General features: G+C 45.9%; 1 protein-coding gene across 1 annotated transcript in view; it reads left to right on the top strand.

The window, feature by feature from the left end:
- Nucleotides 1–16,396, top strand: part of LOC109866399 (transcription regulator protein BACH2) — a 92,572-nt gene that overhangs the window by 59,880 nt on the left and 16,296 nt on the right. Inside the window, exon 2 of the mRNA XM_020455067.2 lies at nucleotides 7,268–7,522. Within this exon, the coding sequence (XP_020310656.1) occupies nucleotides 7,280–7,522 (243 nt within the window). The 5' untranslated portion in view covers nucleotides 7,268–7,279. The remainder of the gene's footprint in view (nucleotides 1–7,267; nucleotides 7,523–16,396) is intronic.

Below are 16,396 nucleotides of genomic sequence, written 5' to 3'. Positions count from 1 at the left end.
TGCGGGAGAGAGAGAAATCTAGCTGCATGAAGAGAACCATGCAGGAGCCTGAGAGCATTGAGTTGAGGAAATTGCCACTTAGGTATAATGGAATAGTCATCTGGGTTGACCTTCATGTTGCAGTGAGTGGAGGGATCTGCTCCCTCATTTTAGAGAAATTGCAAAGATGAATGTATGCATTTATAGGAACATACAGCAGGCACTGGGAGGAACACATGTCTGTCTGTCTCTCTCTCTCTCTCTTTCTCTCTCTGTCTGTCTCTCTGTCTCTGTCTGTTAATATTGGAGCACTATTGAAACATATCAACCCCTCACAATAAAGTGACTGCCTTTAAAAACCAACAAATCCCTTTGAAAATTGTAGCATCAATTCGATTCAGAAATTCGATTCACTATTCCAGTGTCAAATTGTAAATAGGATCATTTGGGTTAGGAAGTCAGTCTTGTCTAAAACGGAGTTTGGAACATCAGTGCGTCATAACGGGTAATTGAAGGTTGGTTTTTGAATTGACTATGTCCATTTGCCCACTAACATGCATGGGTAACAGCTGTGATTGCTCTCTATCCAACAGCATAGGCAGTGATACAGACCTGCCCAGCAGCTCCGACTTTGTTTCCATAACATTTTTTTTACCTGACAAATACTGCACCAAACACCTTTGTTAGATGTAAAAATTGTCGGTTTACTTATTTGATTATAATTTCTTTAAAGATAAATCACATCCAGTCTGAACTGTGCGATGTAGTAGGGAGTTTTAGTTTGCAACAGGCCAATATTATACATAGTTTAGCGCATAAAATGTGGTAATTAACTACAATGACCATAATCCATTGTGCATCTACTTGTCCAGTCTGTGTTTATTTTATACCTGCTTACAGAAGAGACAAAAGAATGCTTGATTGTGAGGTTATATAGAGAGCAGCTGTTGCTTAGTGAGGGAGCTCTACCTGAAAATACATGATCTAAGTGATTGATAGTCAGTATTCAGCAGTCCTAAAAGTATGTCTTATTTACTTTTACGATCTACAAAATAGTGATTTTGTCAGACAGCACAGGCAGCAGTTCTACAGAGATGAGACGATGACTTGGAATTAAATAATAAAGTCATCAAATAAAACACATGTAATATACACAACAAATGAAATATTTGATTAAAGTCAAATAATGTGAATAAATGATGGTTAATAAGTGATCAGCAGTAATGGGCTGTCACTACCATCATGGGACTATATTAACTATTGTATTCTGTGTTACAGCATTCAACCCACATAATGGATAGTTTAAAAAAAAATGATTTAAATCGAAAAAAACGTGATTTCATTTTTTTATTTTTATAGAACCGACCTAATCGCTCAGCACTTAGAAACAGGAAAACACGTGTGCCAATCGACGTGTTCAGTGGCTCTTTAAAGCCATGTTTGACATCCACTGGGCTATACCTCTACAAGCAAATTTGTTATCGCAAGCTACTTCATTTGGATTCTGTCATTAAAGCCATGCTCATCCTCAAGAGTAATTACAGGCATCTGTCCTAACGGAACACAGTAACACAGTGTTCTCTCCTGTTCCTCGAAGCCTTGCTACTATCCTGCTTAGGAGACTTGGGCCTTCGTCCCAAATGGCACCTTATTCCCTAGACCAGAGCCCGATGGGCCTTAGTCATAAGTGGTGCACAATAAAGGGGTGAGGGTGCCATTTGGAACGCAACCCTAGTTTTGCAGCGGCAGACAGGGCTTGTTTTACGACCAGCAAATGCAATCGTAGAGAGTGATTCTGATTTTTTGAATGGGAACTATGCTATTTGTTTGTTTTCCAGGGCAAAAACTTTAGTAAGACTCTGGCCAAGCTGCTCCCATGATGAAGAAGCTCATTTAACTCATGTTCGTAACCACAGCAGGTACAGCACATCAACGTGTTTGTTTTATACTGTAAGCACAGGCCTATATGCTTTCAAAGAACGATAAGGTATGCAAATATAAGGACTTGTCATTGGGGTGTCGGCACTCTGCACAGTAGTTCTATTGTTTGTTGAAGAAATACTCGTTTCAGTTTTGGAATGGGTAGGGAATAACAAGGCAAGTTATTCATATGAGAGTTGAGACTAGCAAAGAGACCCCAGTTTAAATTCATTCCTAATTGCTCTCTTTCTCCCCTATATCTCTCACATATACTGTAAAGGGAGATACCTAGTCAGTGTCTCTGAAGCAGAGAGGTGCAGGGGGCTGCCTTAATCGACATCCTCATCTTCGGCGCCTGAGGAACAGTGGATTAACTGCCTTGCTCAGGGGCAGAATGATTTTAACCTTGTCATTTCAGGGATTCGATCCAGCAACCTTTCGGTTACTGGCCCAATGCTCCTACCCGCCAGGCTAGCCACAGTACATACACACATTGTTATTGTAGACAGTACATGTTAAATGACTCAGGTTTTTAAGAAATGTGCTCATATTACTCACTTACGTCATCTCAATAGCAGCAGCAACAGCATGCTCATTACCTGCATGTTGTGCACAGGGCCTCTGGAGGACAACCCTCTGACATCATGGTCGTCTATGTTTAATTGTAATGAATAACATTATAGCCTTGCCTTGGAAAATATATGAATTCCAGATATATTTCATGTTGAACAGGTCTGTATGGCCTGTACAGTGGCGTCATTGCTTATAGCCTATATAATGCCTCTTGAAGGTGAATTTATACTAGTGGAACAACAGGATTTGTCATTAGAGACCCGTGATTAATGCCAAGTGGATCTTGAACGTAATGAGCCATTGAATCTGATTCTGTGTCAGAGCCAATGAAGGAAATGACTCACTGCACACTAGACTGGCATTTCCTACCAATCAAAGGAGCTCAGTGAGGCCCGTCTTATATAAGACAGCAAGGAGACTTCAAATGATATCTTTCCTAAGCACAGGAGACTTGGTTTTGTTGTTTCCTGAAAATGCAACTGCTAGGTTTTCAACTTGATTCTCCTCTAAAGGGAAGATGGTGTAGTGAACGATGTCAAAACAGTCTAACCTTGTCCTTTGTGTTGTCTGTTAAGACACCTCACATTCTCCTCCAATCCGTGGAAATGGTTGGAGAGAAATAGAGGCATGTAGGTCTGAAGAGGAGTGCGCTGTAATGGCATCCAGGGTGTATGTGTGGGGGAGGGGGTTTGGTCGCCATTAGGGGGGATGATGCCCTGCTTCTGGTATGAGTCATGTGACCTCTCTCTTGTCATGAGTGTGGCGCTCTCAGCTTTGTTTCGTGCTCAGGGAGAGAGAGAGAGAGAGAGAGAGAGAGAGTGAGAGCGAGCAAGCCCGGGGGCTGTTGGTGTGGAGCCCTCCCCATTTCCCCCTCCTCTCCCTCCTGTCAGTCCCCTCTCTGCATATGGCTCCTCAGAGACACAGAGAGAGAGGAGACATCACAGAGCCCATCATGATGCTGTCATCGCCCCCTCTCCTTCAGAGCCCCCTAAGCTGGAACACATCTTACTGCCATGTCGTAGGTGTATGAAACCATCCACTGTTTTGTCATACACAAGAAAAAATGTTTGCTGTAAGTAGCTCCTTTGTGTACTGTACTGTATGCACATGCTGCTCTGTAGTAGCACATACTATACTGTAGTAGCACATACTGTGCTGTAGTAGCACATACTGTACTGTAGTAGCACATACTATACTGTAGTAGCAGATACTGTTCTGTAGCAGCACATACTATACTGTAGTAGCATATACTATACTATAGTAGCACTTACTGTATTATAGTAGCACATACTATACTGTAGTAGCACAAACTATACTGTAGTAGCACATACTGTATTGTAGTAGCACATACTGTACTGTAGTAGCACATACTATACTGTAGTAGCATGTACTATACTGTAGTAGCACATACTGTATTGTAGTAGCACATACTATACTGTAGTAGCACATACTATACTGTAGTAGCACATAATGTATTGTCGTAGCACATACTGTACTGTAGTAGCACATACTATACTGTAGTAGCACATACTATGCTGTAGTAACACATATTGTACTGTAGTAACATATATTGTAATGTAGTAATACATACTGTACTGTAGTAATACATACTGTTCTGTAGTAGCACATGGCATTGAATTCAAATAGGCTGTGTGCAGGTGTGTGTGTGTGCTTGTGTACATACATGCGTGCGTACGTACATTGTGTATGTGTATGTGTGTATGTGCATGCGTGCATATACATTGTAGTTCAATATTATTGACACGCTTGTTAAAGATCAAGATCTACATCAAGGTTGTGACTTGTTGGATGCATTTGTAGTTTGTTTTGGCGGTGTTTCTGTTTCTGTTTTGCCCAATAGGAACTGAAGAATAAATTATGTATTGTGTCATTTTGGAGTTATTGTAAATCAGAAAAGAAGATGTTTCTGATGTGGATGCTACCCTGATTATGGCAATCATGAATTAATCGGGGTCAAAGATCATTCCCCCAAGACGTGCCAACCTCTCACCATTACCAATAACATGGGAGGTTAGAATGTCTTGGAGGTATGATCTTTGACCCTCTGTAACTTTCTCACTCAGAATTATTATATTATTGCTCGTCTTTATCAAGGACGTCAATCATTCCAGACCCCACTGCATGTACAGAATATATAACATTTCAACCGTGATGCGTGAAGTGTAAAGCCGAGAACTGACTCCTCTCCAGCCTCATTAGTGTTAATCAGTGCCACTCAGATCTGTGTTAGTGTTTCGGGAGAAGGAGTTGTGGTAAAGCCCCTGGAGTCAGCTCTGTTGACGGGTGTCGGGAAACTCACCGCCACGCTTTTCGATCTGTGCAGGAGTGTTAGTTACAAAGCCGGTTTAGCTGCGTCGGTTAGCTGCGTCGGTTAGCGAAAAGAGCTACAGTTGAAGAAAACGAACCTTGAAAAAAGTAAAAGAGCTTTTGCATCCCTCAGCAATTCCAATCAGAACGCGACCATAGCCAGCTATTTTGTGGTGCGTGCGTGTGTGTGTGTGTGTGTGTGTGTATATATCCCTTGTATTTTCCTTTCCCCACTGCGAAACAGACAGTCTGAAATGGAAGCAAGGCGAATGCCCATTCCAGGGTTAGAAATAGCATGTTTGAATTGTTGTGAACCTTGCAACCACATCTGGAGACATTATTCTTGGAAGACAGGTCATCATCCTGCCAAGCCAACTGAGAAATGTTTGGTGGAAAAAAGAAAGGAAAAAAGAAACAATAATTAGGGCTGGCCACTCAGACAACCACTGTAAATGTCTGGACAGGGGATCCCCGCATGGAAAACATATGATATCCTAGCCTGGAATGATGTCTGGTGTAGTAACAGTTTGTTTTTTTATACCTGGAGAGGTAACAGCCAGTACACTATCCCCTCAGGTAGTTGATGACTACATGGTGTGGACTGTAGAAGAACCTGGACATGCGTGGCATTTCACTACCCTTGCGGTGCAGCAGAGTAGCTTTTTTTCCTCCGTCTGAGATCCAGAGTGTCCACAGCACACCCGGGTCCACGTCCATTTGCGAGATAGGATTCCCATTTTCAACAGAGACATTTCCATTTGCCAGGGGAGAAGTCTCCATTCTCACCAGTAATGTCGTCGTCCCCCCCTATGGCGAGGCGGTGTGTTGGAGTCGTGTTACCGATATTATATTTGCCTGTCTGAGTGAGAGCCAAGACTCTTTCAAATGTGGCACGGTGTCAGAAGGTTAAGGAATGCACGGTCTGGCCGGTCACAAGGGACTCAATTTAATGTGACTGATCGCTACATGTACACAAAGTGGTCTGTCTTCCACGTGAACAACCAGGAATGAAGTAGGGGTTGTTGGGTAAGCAAACTCAGGAGTTGAAAGAGTGATATGACTTCTCTGCGGGAAGATAGTTGATGACTACATGGTGTGGACTGTCATGCCTATCAATCACCAGGGGGTGAGCAGAGGGGAAAGTCGAGCTGGCACTGACTTCACGCAAATGCGCAGGCGGTTCCCAGTGCAGGGCTTCTTAGGATGATGATGTGTTTTGAAAGAACTATATAGTCACGCAGTAGTTCTGATTTAGTCATGTTTTAGCTTTACGTTAGTGGCCAGTGCTGCGGAAGTGAAGAGTCATTATGTGATGGAAAACAGCCTGGCAGGCACTATTTGTGTTCATCGCTTGGTTTCTATAGTGATTTAAAATGGTTTCAGTTGATCATTTACATTGTTCTTCGGTCATTTCCTATTTCATAGTCACTCGAGACGGAACGTTCGTCCAAACGTGCCGTTGTTTGAGTGCAAAAAAGATCCCCTTTTGCAGATTCTCACCGCACTGTGTATGTGGACAACTGATAACATTGAGACGCATTTGAATAGCTTGACCGTATGCATTTCTTCCCTGCCAAATCTCAGCCTTCTGATGGCTTAAAGCAACAGGAACAACTGCATTCCCTCACACAGTTTACACAGCGGTGGTGAGGAGGCTGGAGTTGTGTTTGTGTAGCGGGTGTTCGCTCCTCTCCCTGTCGAGACTCGTGTTACTCTGTGCCGAGTGTGCTCGAGTGCCACTCATCGTCGCGATCCCTCCCAACCTGGATAGATTACCAGCATGTGGCCTTTTCTTCTTACTGCCTGTGTGAAAGGACGACACCCTTGAGACTAAGCCTTCTGTTGTGCTATGTCAGTGTCTGTGTGCAGTGAGGTATGCAAGCCGTTTTTCTGTTTGCGCTGTGGCGTGCGTGCGTGTGTTTGCTTGGGAGTATGAGGAGGTCAGGATTGGGTTGTGTGTGGGGTTGTCTACAGGAGTCTACGTGGAGGTGTGTGTGGACGGGGGAGGATTGTATTATTGCTTGTGTGTTTGCATGCACGGGTGTATATGAGAGGGAATGTGTTAAGTGCCTGTGACTCGAGTGTGTGTGTGTGTGTGTGTGTGTGTGTGTGTGTGTGTGTGTGTGTGTGTGTGTGTGTGTGTGTGTGTGTGTGTGTGTGTGTGTGTGTGTGTGTGTGTGTGTGTGCGTGCGTGCGTGTGCGTGTGTGTGTGTTGATGCTAGACCAGGGAAGGGGGAAGTGAGAGGGTAGAGCTGAATGCTGAGCTAAGCGGAGGCGGTTTAATCTCGTCGTGGTGCAAGTGTTGAATCATGGGGTTGACTGTGTTTGGGGCTGGTGGGGTGGGATGAGGCTGTGCAAGGAGAGGGCCACTGATGTCAGCCCTGCAGTATGCGCAAGCTCACCGACAGGGCCCGTCGCATTATGCTGAAAGCTGACCCCCCCCCCCCTGTTGTGCTTCTATTTCCAGGGCGTGAGCGGAATGTCCGTGGATGAGAAGCCTGAAGCCCCCATGTACGTGTATGAGTCGACGGTTCATTGTACCAATATCCTCCTGTGCCTGAACGACCAGCGGAAGCAGGATATCCTGTGCGATGTGACTCTCCTGGTGGAGGGCAAGGAGTTCCGCGGCCACAGGGCCGTGCTGGCCGCCTGCTCAGAGTACTTCTCGCAGGCTCTGGTTCGACAGGCCGAGAATGGCTTGTTCCTCAGCCTACCTGGAGAGGTACGTATCTACTGTATAAAAACCCTGTGCGTTCAGAAGAACCTCTTCGTTTCCACACCTGGTCAAACACACAGTTAGATATTCCCTCCAATCAGGTTCTTTTATCGTCGGCCCATTTCTATCACCAGTCACTTGATAACTTCTCATTCCAATACCGACACTCACTTTGTCGTGAACGGTGTCAAGGGGAATGGTATCGAGATGAATGGTGTCAGCCAGGCAGGAAACAAGTTAACATACGTGTTTTAATTGAATCTGTGTGGTCTAGTAGCTGAAGGCGAGAGAGTGAGATAGGGAGGTGTGCTGGCGACGGTGCTAGTAGATAATGTAGAGACATGATTAGCAATTATCACCTTTCCCTCAGCTCACTGCTCTCTTCAGCTCCTCAGCTCTCTGTCACAGGTAGAGTCCTCTCCCTTCACACAGCCAATGCTCGGCTTCCTCTTCCCAGCACCCCTGTCATTCCAGCCTCCAGTCATTCAATCATAGATGTGTCATGGAGTGATTCAAGTTCTCCACAGATGTATTTATTTAACACACTTACACGTCACATGCCACACAAACATGAGCTTCTGCTGCGGAGATCTCTCCTGAAAGATCAATCCGTTCCTGCCTCACGTACAATGAGCATCATGTGTTGAGTGAGTTACTATCAGTTACTCCTGCGAATGCCCCCCCCCCCCCGTCGCACGCCGAGGCAGAATCCCTTTCATTCACACTTTCTGCGTTATGCATAATGCATGAGCAGCTGTGTATTTCAGGTGTGAGCGTGTGTGGAAAGTGACATGTTTCTGAAAGAGCCTGTGTCTTTAATGTCCATGGGCCCTGGTTGAAAGTAGTGCACTATATAGGGAATAGGGTGCCATTTGGGGCTCATCCAATATTTCTCTCACACCGTCCTGTCTAAGACAGGCCACTGTCCCAACATGTAGGGAAGGTCATTTCATTGATGTCACCAATCAAGTTTTAAGGTCCTCTGTCACCCGCGTCTTTATGGTCCGTGACTCACAGGCGCTGACACATTTGCCTTATGGCCACTCTCGCCCCACCGATTTGTGTCGGCAACAATGCAGCACAGACCAACCTTTAGCTCACTAGGCCTCCTTGATACTGGTGGTTCTGGCTCCAGTCAGAGAGATCGAGAGGGGCTGTGTTCCCCAGCACTACCGAAGGCTGCCACCTATGTGCAACAAAGGGCAACTAACCGAGGAGGCCTTGATGATCACCGCAGGCAGGCAGGCAGGCGCAGAGAGAGAGAGAGAGAGAGAGAAACACACTGCAGATGAAATGTGAAACAAAGACCATTGCGGGGGCTATGACGCTATCCTCTCCTCCCCCATACTGTATCACTCCTCGCTCCTCCCAGATGACCTTGTCAGTCCGAAGTCGCCGGTGCTGCAACCGGTTAGTGACCTCATCATCCATCTAATGTCATAGCCGTTTCAGAGAGAGAGAGAGAGAGAGAGAGAGAGACGGGGCCCGTTCGTCAAGGTCTTTGTTCGTGATCAGATCACGAAAGTAGAACAATCAAGTCTTGTCTCCTTTAAGTCCTTAGCCAAGCAAGAGCAAACAAACAGAGGACACTTGGTTTGCATTGGATGATAGAAGGCTACACTCACAGGGTCACATTAGAGCATTCCTCCACATCACAGAACAGGGCCAGAACAAAGGGCTATTCATAGACGGACCAGTATGATGTAATATGAGATCGAATGAAGGAGAGGCATTTCAGAGAGTCGTCGCCCCCCCCCCCCCCCCCCCCCCCCCCCTCCAGCCTCCAGCTGGAGAAGAGTGGTCATCAGCCACCGCTGGCAGCAGAGCAGTGCGGCTACGGAGCAAGTCCGCGTCGATCAGTTCAGAGCTGCTCTCCTACATGATGAAACTGGGCGTAAGTGTAATGTCTGACTGGATCCCCGGCTCGCACCACCTCACCGGAGCCCGGCTGGGAGGGTGTCAGTTTGACCTACTTGTCAGCATGTGCCCTTGGTTTCTTTATCGAAAATATATCCTCATAGTAAATATACAGCGACCGATGAAATATATTTGTGAGCTGTAGGGGTGATTTGATTATTATTAGTGAATTTGCATTAGGATTCTAATCCAGCGAATAATTGCACGGGATGCGGCGCAGGATTTGATAATGAAATCAATTCAATTCAAATATTCATTCATACACAGGCAAGCCGACTGACTTGCGCCATGCGTCCTTTGCACATTCCCATTTCACCACAGTATGGGAAAGCAGCTCTGACCAGGGTGAATAGACGGGAGAAGATTGATTGCAGATCCAGACTGATGGAGGAGGGAGGAGGGCGGGCCCTTGCTGGACCGGTAGCCGTCTCTGGCCTCTGGTTTACTCAGCATGCATTGGGAGGGGTACCTTATACTGTATATAGTCCACTACTTTTCACCAGGGCCAATAGGGGTCTGGTTCAAAAAGCAGTGGACTATGTAGGGCATAGTGTGACATTAAGGACGTACAGTACCTTCCCTTGTGATTCAACAGAGGGGCAGTTGGTTGAAACCTCCAACCGCCTCCTGTTTGTCAGTTCCCTCAGTCATGACTCAGGCCCATTGGTGCGTATTTTTTTAACTCCCTCTTCAGCAAAACAAAAAAATACAACCACACTGCTTCGATTGCAGTGATTTGGCAGTCTGTACTAAGTATCATTTTGAGCCCTGGTGAAGAGGGTTGAGAGGGAATGGCGGATGAGTGGCTGATGAGACAGGGAAATGTAATGTGCCTTGAGAGGTTTAGGGTTGGTGAGTGACCCCCCCCCCACCCACTCCACAGACACTTGATTGGGTCGGCACCTGCAGAAGCCCGGCTAACTAATCTGAGGGACTCAGGGCGAGGTGGAAGCAGAGCAGCAACAGCATGGCTTTGCACAAATAGGGAGCCTAAGCAGGAGACTATCACACATTTACAGCTTATTAGACAGATGGCGGGAGCCGGGCGCGTATCTCCAACTCAGTCTTCCCCATACTGACAGTGGGGGAGGGGTGGGAGGAGGAGAGGGGAGTGAGAAAAGGAAGAGAGAGGAACGAGTACGCTAGCGATACCCCCTGGTGTAACTGCTGGTGCTAATGCCAAGCCCCCCTGGTCGTGGCAGGGGGTCTCCTCTCCGCCAGCACAAGGGCTCAGCGCTCAGCTGACAGTAAGGATACAGGCTCTTTGTCTGCCGTTTGAGCAGGCTGCTCTGAGAAGCACCTTGAGCAGCTTATGTTTCCCTCCCAGCCTACTAGCCAGCCAGTCAGTCAGTCAACCAGCCAGCCAGTCAGTCCGGGACACCCGGCGAGAGCCTGCAGAGTGATCCCTGTGTGTTTTATAATGGCTGGATTTAACCCATGAGATCCCAGACAATTAACCACGGGCTGCGCTGTGTTTTCAATGTCTCATCTCAGACGCAGGGTGTCTCAAACGGGGGACGGCAGTAATGTTCTGCAGTTAGCCCCTTTGTATAGAAACAAAGCAGGATAGAGTGCAGCATCCTGAAGAGTAAAGACAGGGACAGTGTGTAAAGTCAGAGCTGAGCGTACTCCTAGCAAAGCTGCAGGGTCATGTCCTCCCCAGTGTCTCACCATGGACAGTAAACTACAAGAGGATTAAGCAGTGCAGTGTTTGATTTAATCCACACTGTCAAGGGAGGTTTACTGGGGCGGCAGGTAGCCTAGTGGTTAGAGCGTTGGACTAGTAACTGAAAGGTTGCGAGATTGAATCCCCCGAGCTGACAAGGTAAAAATCTGCCGTTCGGCCCCTGAACAAGGCAGTTAACCCAGTGTTCCTAGGCCGTCGTTGTAAATAAGAATTTGCTCTTAACTGACTTGCCGAGTTAAATAAAGGTCAAATAAAACTCTGCAGTTACGGCTAAGCTGTGGCTAGACGTCGCGGTGTGTCCCAGTGTGGGAAAACATGGCGTTCCTTTCCTTCTCATCACGGATGAGACACTATGCATTCATTCACATTAGCCGTCAAATGGACTTTTTATGACTTTGTATTTCCCTACTGTTATTGGCATAGTAGCCTAAGTGGATTCCAAACAGACTGACCAATGGGCTTGGCTCTACTGCAGCAGTTCATTATCCCTGTGCTCCCTCCTCCACTCTCTCCCATCCCCATCCTACGACGACGGTAAATCGCATTGGCAGCCAACCCTCCATGCAGTATCTCCCTCCATTAGCGCTGTGCTGTGACTCATCGTCGACGAGGTTACTCGGCAGAGCTGATATTAAAGCATCTAGCGGGTAGACTCTCCAGTGGAGATGGGAGTATTTATATTTGGGCTCGGCCGGGGAAGTACTCCATTGTCATGCCATGCAATGTCCTCATTAGGATGCATGACATGCAGGAATTCACTGGAGTGCATTTGCATAAATTAACCATCTCAACTTCAGAGAGGGGTGAAAGGCTGATGTAAGAACAGAGAGAGAGATAGACTGGAGGAAGAGGGTGTGTGAGAGCGAGAAAGAAAGACAATGAAAGAAAAAGAGAGAGGGGCGGGATAGTATTCCACACTGCCTGTTTATGAAAGGATATTTGAAAAGGACTTCCCAAAAATGGCATGGGAATTGTCAGGGTTCTGTGATGCACTCTTGCTATAACTTCCTACTCCCCCCCCCCCCCCCAGTCCCCAGACACAGAGTAGGGCCAGATCCACCCAGTCCACAAGCCCACATTAGCATAATGGCCCAGATCTGTCACCTTGATTAATTTGTCCCTTTGTCTTAACTCATGCAATAAGTGCTGCTAACGGCCTGAAACACTTCATATGTCAAAGTCGATCCACTAATGACCAGGAAATGCTCTTTATATCCTATATCCTTTGCTTTTTGTTTGTCCTTTAATTTATAGTGTGTGGCTTTCCCTCGCTCCCTCTCTCTTTCTTTCTTTCTCTACCTCTCTCCTTTCTCTGTCTTTCTCCCCCTCCGGATCCCTCACGCTTGCCTTCGTTGGGCTACTGTGCTGGTTTCATCACTGGAGTAATCACGTATGGTGCAGGGCACACATAAAGAGGTGCTCCCGCAGGCAGCAGCTGCTGATACAAGCTGAAAATAGATCCCCCCCCCCCCCCTCCCCCCCAGCCCAGCAGCAGCTCCGTGTCTGTTTGTCAGCAGCCCTGATGCGGCGGGCCAGCCAAGTCCAGCCGACCAGCCTCATTTAAGACCAAACCACTTTCACGTTTGAAGACGGCTGGTTGGATCTGCCCTGTTTGTGGGTGTGTCAAAGGAAGGGAGGGGTGGACAGTGCGTGGGGAGGAGGCGCTCTCACTCTCTCTCTCTCTCTTTCCATCTGTCTGCAGGGAGGTGTCTGTGTTCCTGTGTTGTGTGCACGCGTGTTTGCGCACACTGATGTGGCAGAGTGGTACCGCAGTGGTATAGTAGAGGTGCTGTGTTCATCAGTAGTGGCGAGTCCAGTCAAAGCCTCTTTCCTCCCACTGTGCACCATACACAGGCATGCACGTATATCCTATAGTAAACATCTGCTTAGTGGAGGTGCTGTGCTCATCAGTAGTGGCGAGTCCAGTCAAAGCCTCTTTCCTCCCACTGTGCACCGTACACAGGCACGCACGTATATATCCTATAGTAAACATCTGCTTAGTGGAGGTGCTGTGCTCATCAGTAGTGGCGAGTCCAGTCAAACCTCTTTCCTCCCACTGTGCACCGTACACAGGCACGCACGTATATCCTATAGTAAACATCTGCTTAGTGGAGGTATTTTATAAGATCCTTAGTATACATAACAAATGTTGAACAAAAGTTTAATTATACAGTATAACGATGCCACATAGTGTTTTGGGCAGGTTGTCCGTAGTTCAAATGAGGATTTACATTGAGTTGTTGTGTGGCATAACTTAAAGCATCCACTGTAAGTTGTCTATTCACAGAATAGTGTGTAACATCAGGATACTCTCCCCCTACGTGTTTATTTGGACTGTAAAGCTAAAACATTTAATTTGCCTCTCTACATTTTGGATTTGAGACTAAATATTTTATATGAGGTGACAGTACAGAATGTCACCTTATATTTGAGGGTATTTTTCCATACGTCTGTTTTACCGTTGAGAAATCAATGCACTTTAGGTATCTAGTCCCCCCATTTGAAGGTGTATTTGGACAAATTCCAGTCAAACGTTTTGTATTTGGTCCCATATTCCCAGCATGCAACATCAACATCATGCAACAACTACATCAAGGTTGTGACTGCAAATTTGTTGGATGCATCTGCAGTTTGCTTTGGATGTGTTTCGGATTATTTTGTGCCCAATAGAATGGAATGATAAATAATGTATTGTATAATTTTTGGAGTCACTTTTATTGTAAATAGGAATAGAATATGTTTCTGAACACTTCTACATCAACGTGGACGCTACCATGATTAAGTGATAATGGCCGACAAGCCGGTGTTTGGGGGATATATTGTCACGGGTGTTGTTAGGTACGAGACAAAGTCGACGGCAGTCAAACCGTGCCAATATATCCTCCAAACACCGGCTTCAACGGCATTATCACACAACGGGTTACCAATGTATTCAAATTAGGATTTACATATATTCAAAACTGTATTTTTATGTATTTATTCATAAGATGTCGCCCTTCCACAAGAAATAGTCCTGACACAAATCTAGGGTTGGTACCCAAGCTGGCTGGTTGTTCGTTCTATCGGTTCGGTTGCCAGAGACGCGACCCAGTCGTTAATAAGTCCTTTTTGTTCTGAATCTATGGATGCAACCCAGTCGTTCGTTCTAAATGTTCCATTGCCATCCTGGCTGGCAACGTTCTTATCCCTTGCTTGCTAGCTAGCCAACTATGGCTAATTTATAGTCACATCAAACAGTGCATCCAGAATAACAACAGTAGCATTTGCATTTGTTTAAGCTGTTTTCTAGTGATATTTATTTGGATACATCCATAACAATGAGCTAATGAGGCGCGATTTCATCTGGCATAGAGAATGTGCTCCCTCGCCAGGACACTGTTGTTCAGAGGAGCTAGCCAACAACACAGCTAACACAATCACTTCAAGCACTGAAGCTGTAAAGACTGCAAACTATTTGCACTTCGTTTAGTTTTACCTGTTTTCTATTGATATTTCTTTGTATATATCTATACAAAATTATGCTGATTCATGATTTCAATTATCTGAGAAAAGCCGCCTGGTTGAATGTCTCATCCAGACTCCCGACACTTTCATTACTATGCAACAGCTGCAGATCAAATTTTAATATTGAAACAATGTTGCAAATGACGTAGAGACTGGCAGCAAGGTTTATACAAATCTTTGCTGTTGAAAACGAAATGTTAGTTTAAAAGATATTTGAGATAACGTCTAGATGCTTTTTATAATGGAGTTCAAGTTTATAAATTGCCCTGCTGGGCTGATAAATCAGTGGATTGCGCAGTCAAATGGAACAGAGTAAATACGAATTTTAACGTCATAGATTTAGCCGGTGGTAACTTCTAACTTCTAAGGTTCAGGGCAGGGTACTGGTCAGAGGCCGGCAGGTGGTGATTGTTTGAACGGTCTGATGGCCTAGAGATAGAAGCTGTTTTTCAGTCTCTCGGTCCCAGTTTTGATGCACCTGGACGGTCTCCATTTTCTAGATGGTAACAGGGTGAACAGGTTTCTTGATTATGTTCTTGGCCTTCCTGTGACAACGGGTGCTGTAGATGTCCTGGTGGGCAGGCAGTGTGTCCCCAGTGATGCGTTGGAATGACCACACTACCCTCTGGAGATCCCTGCTGTTGCGGGCGGTGCAAATCCCGTACCATGCGGTAATACTTGTGACATCTTCTAATGGGCGGGGTTAAATACATTCATTTCTAAACTGTGAAAACAGATATGTATGAAATAGCCTCAAATAAAAGTTGACATGCGCCACTGTCGTTTCATATAACGAATTTGATCTCAAATCCAAAGGTTGGAATATAGAGCCAAATTAAACGTTTTAGTGTCACTGTCCAAGTAAATACGTAGGTGAGTGTATCTCGAGTTATTGTTTGATCAGGCCAAACCCTTTCGTAACCCGGACAACGCTGGGCCAATTATGCACTGCTCCATGGGTCTCCCGATCGCAACAGAGCCTGGACTCGAACCCAGAATCTCTAGTGGCACAGCTAGCAGTGCCTTAAGCCACTCGGGAGGCCCAATCTTGTGTATTTTAAACCCATTTAGAATAATCCCTCCAACACAATCAACACACATCTCAGTGATTTCATTCCTTCTGCTAGGAATGATTGAATGACCTCAGGCTTAAAAAAAAAAAAAAATCCCCCTCTATGTTCGTATTTCCTTATATACACTGCCCAGTTGTTTTTCCAAAAGCAAATTTCTGTGGTTTGTGAGCTTCATTTCTGAGGAGGGAATATCCGGTTTTACTAGAAGGGTGCGTGGCACCGAGCATTGGAGTGCCGGTTTGCCTGCAGCCTCTACTGCTGACAGTGGGCAGTGGGGCAGTCTTCTCTCTCAGAGAGAGGGAATACCATTACACCTAGGGAATTCATCTTGTGTTGTTCCTACCAACAATGGAAAGCAAAAATAATCAGTAAACACTGGGCCTTTTCTCCCTGCTCATTAAAAACACATTGAGAGAGCCCGCTAAGTGTTACCGGGAAATTGACATCGCTCTGACAAAGAAAAGTGCTTTGCTGAACAATGCCGCTCCCCGAATTCAAAGTGAAACCCCCGTAGTTGTGTTTGTGAGGACACCTTGCCTTGTGTAGTTTCACGTGGCATTCCTCGAGCCAGCCCCTAACAGAGGTGCGTTCGCCATCAGAAACTGTGGTTAAACAGCACTGTGTGCTACTGTTGCCTGAGCAAGGGATGTGTCTCTCAAATGGAGCTTAACACTGGTTTCTCTCTACAGACACCAAACA

Source organism: Oncorhynchus kisutch, linkage group LG21, assembly GCF_002021735.2.
Source record: "Oncorhynchus kisutch isolate 150728-3 linkage group LG21, Okis_V2, whole genome shotgun sequence".
In the NCBI taxonomy this organism is placed as follows: Eukaryota; Metazoa; Chordata; class Actinopteri; order Salmoniformes; family Salmonidae; genus Oncorhynchus; species Oncorhynchus kisutch.
Note: the sequence above shows the minus strand (reverse complement) of the source record. Positions and strands in the feature narration are given on the sequence as shown.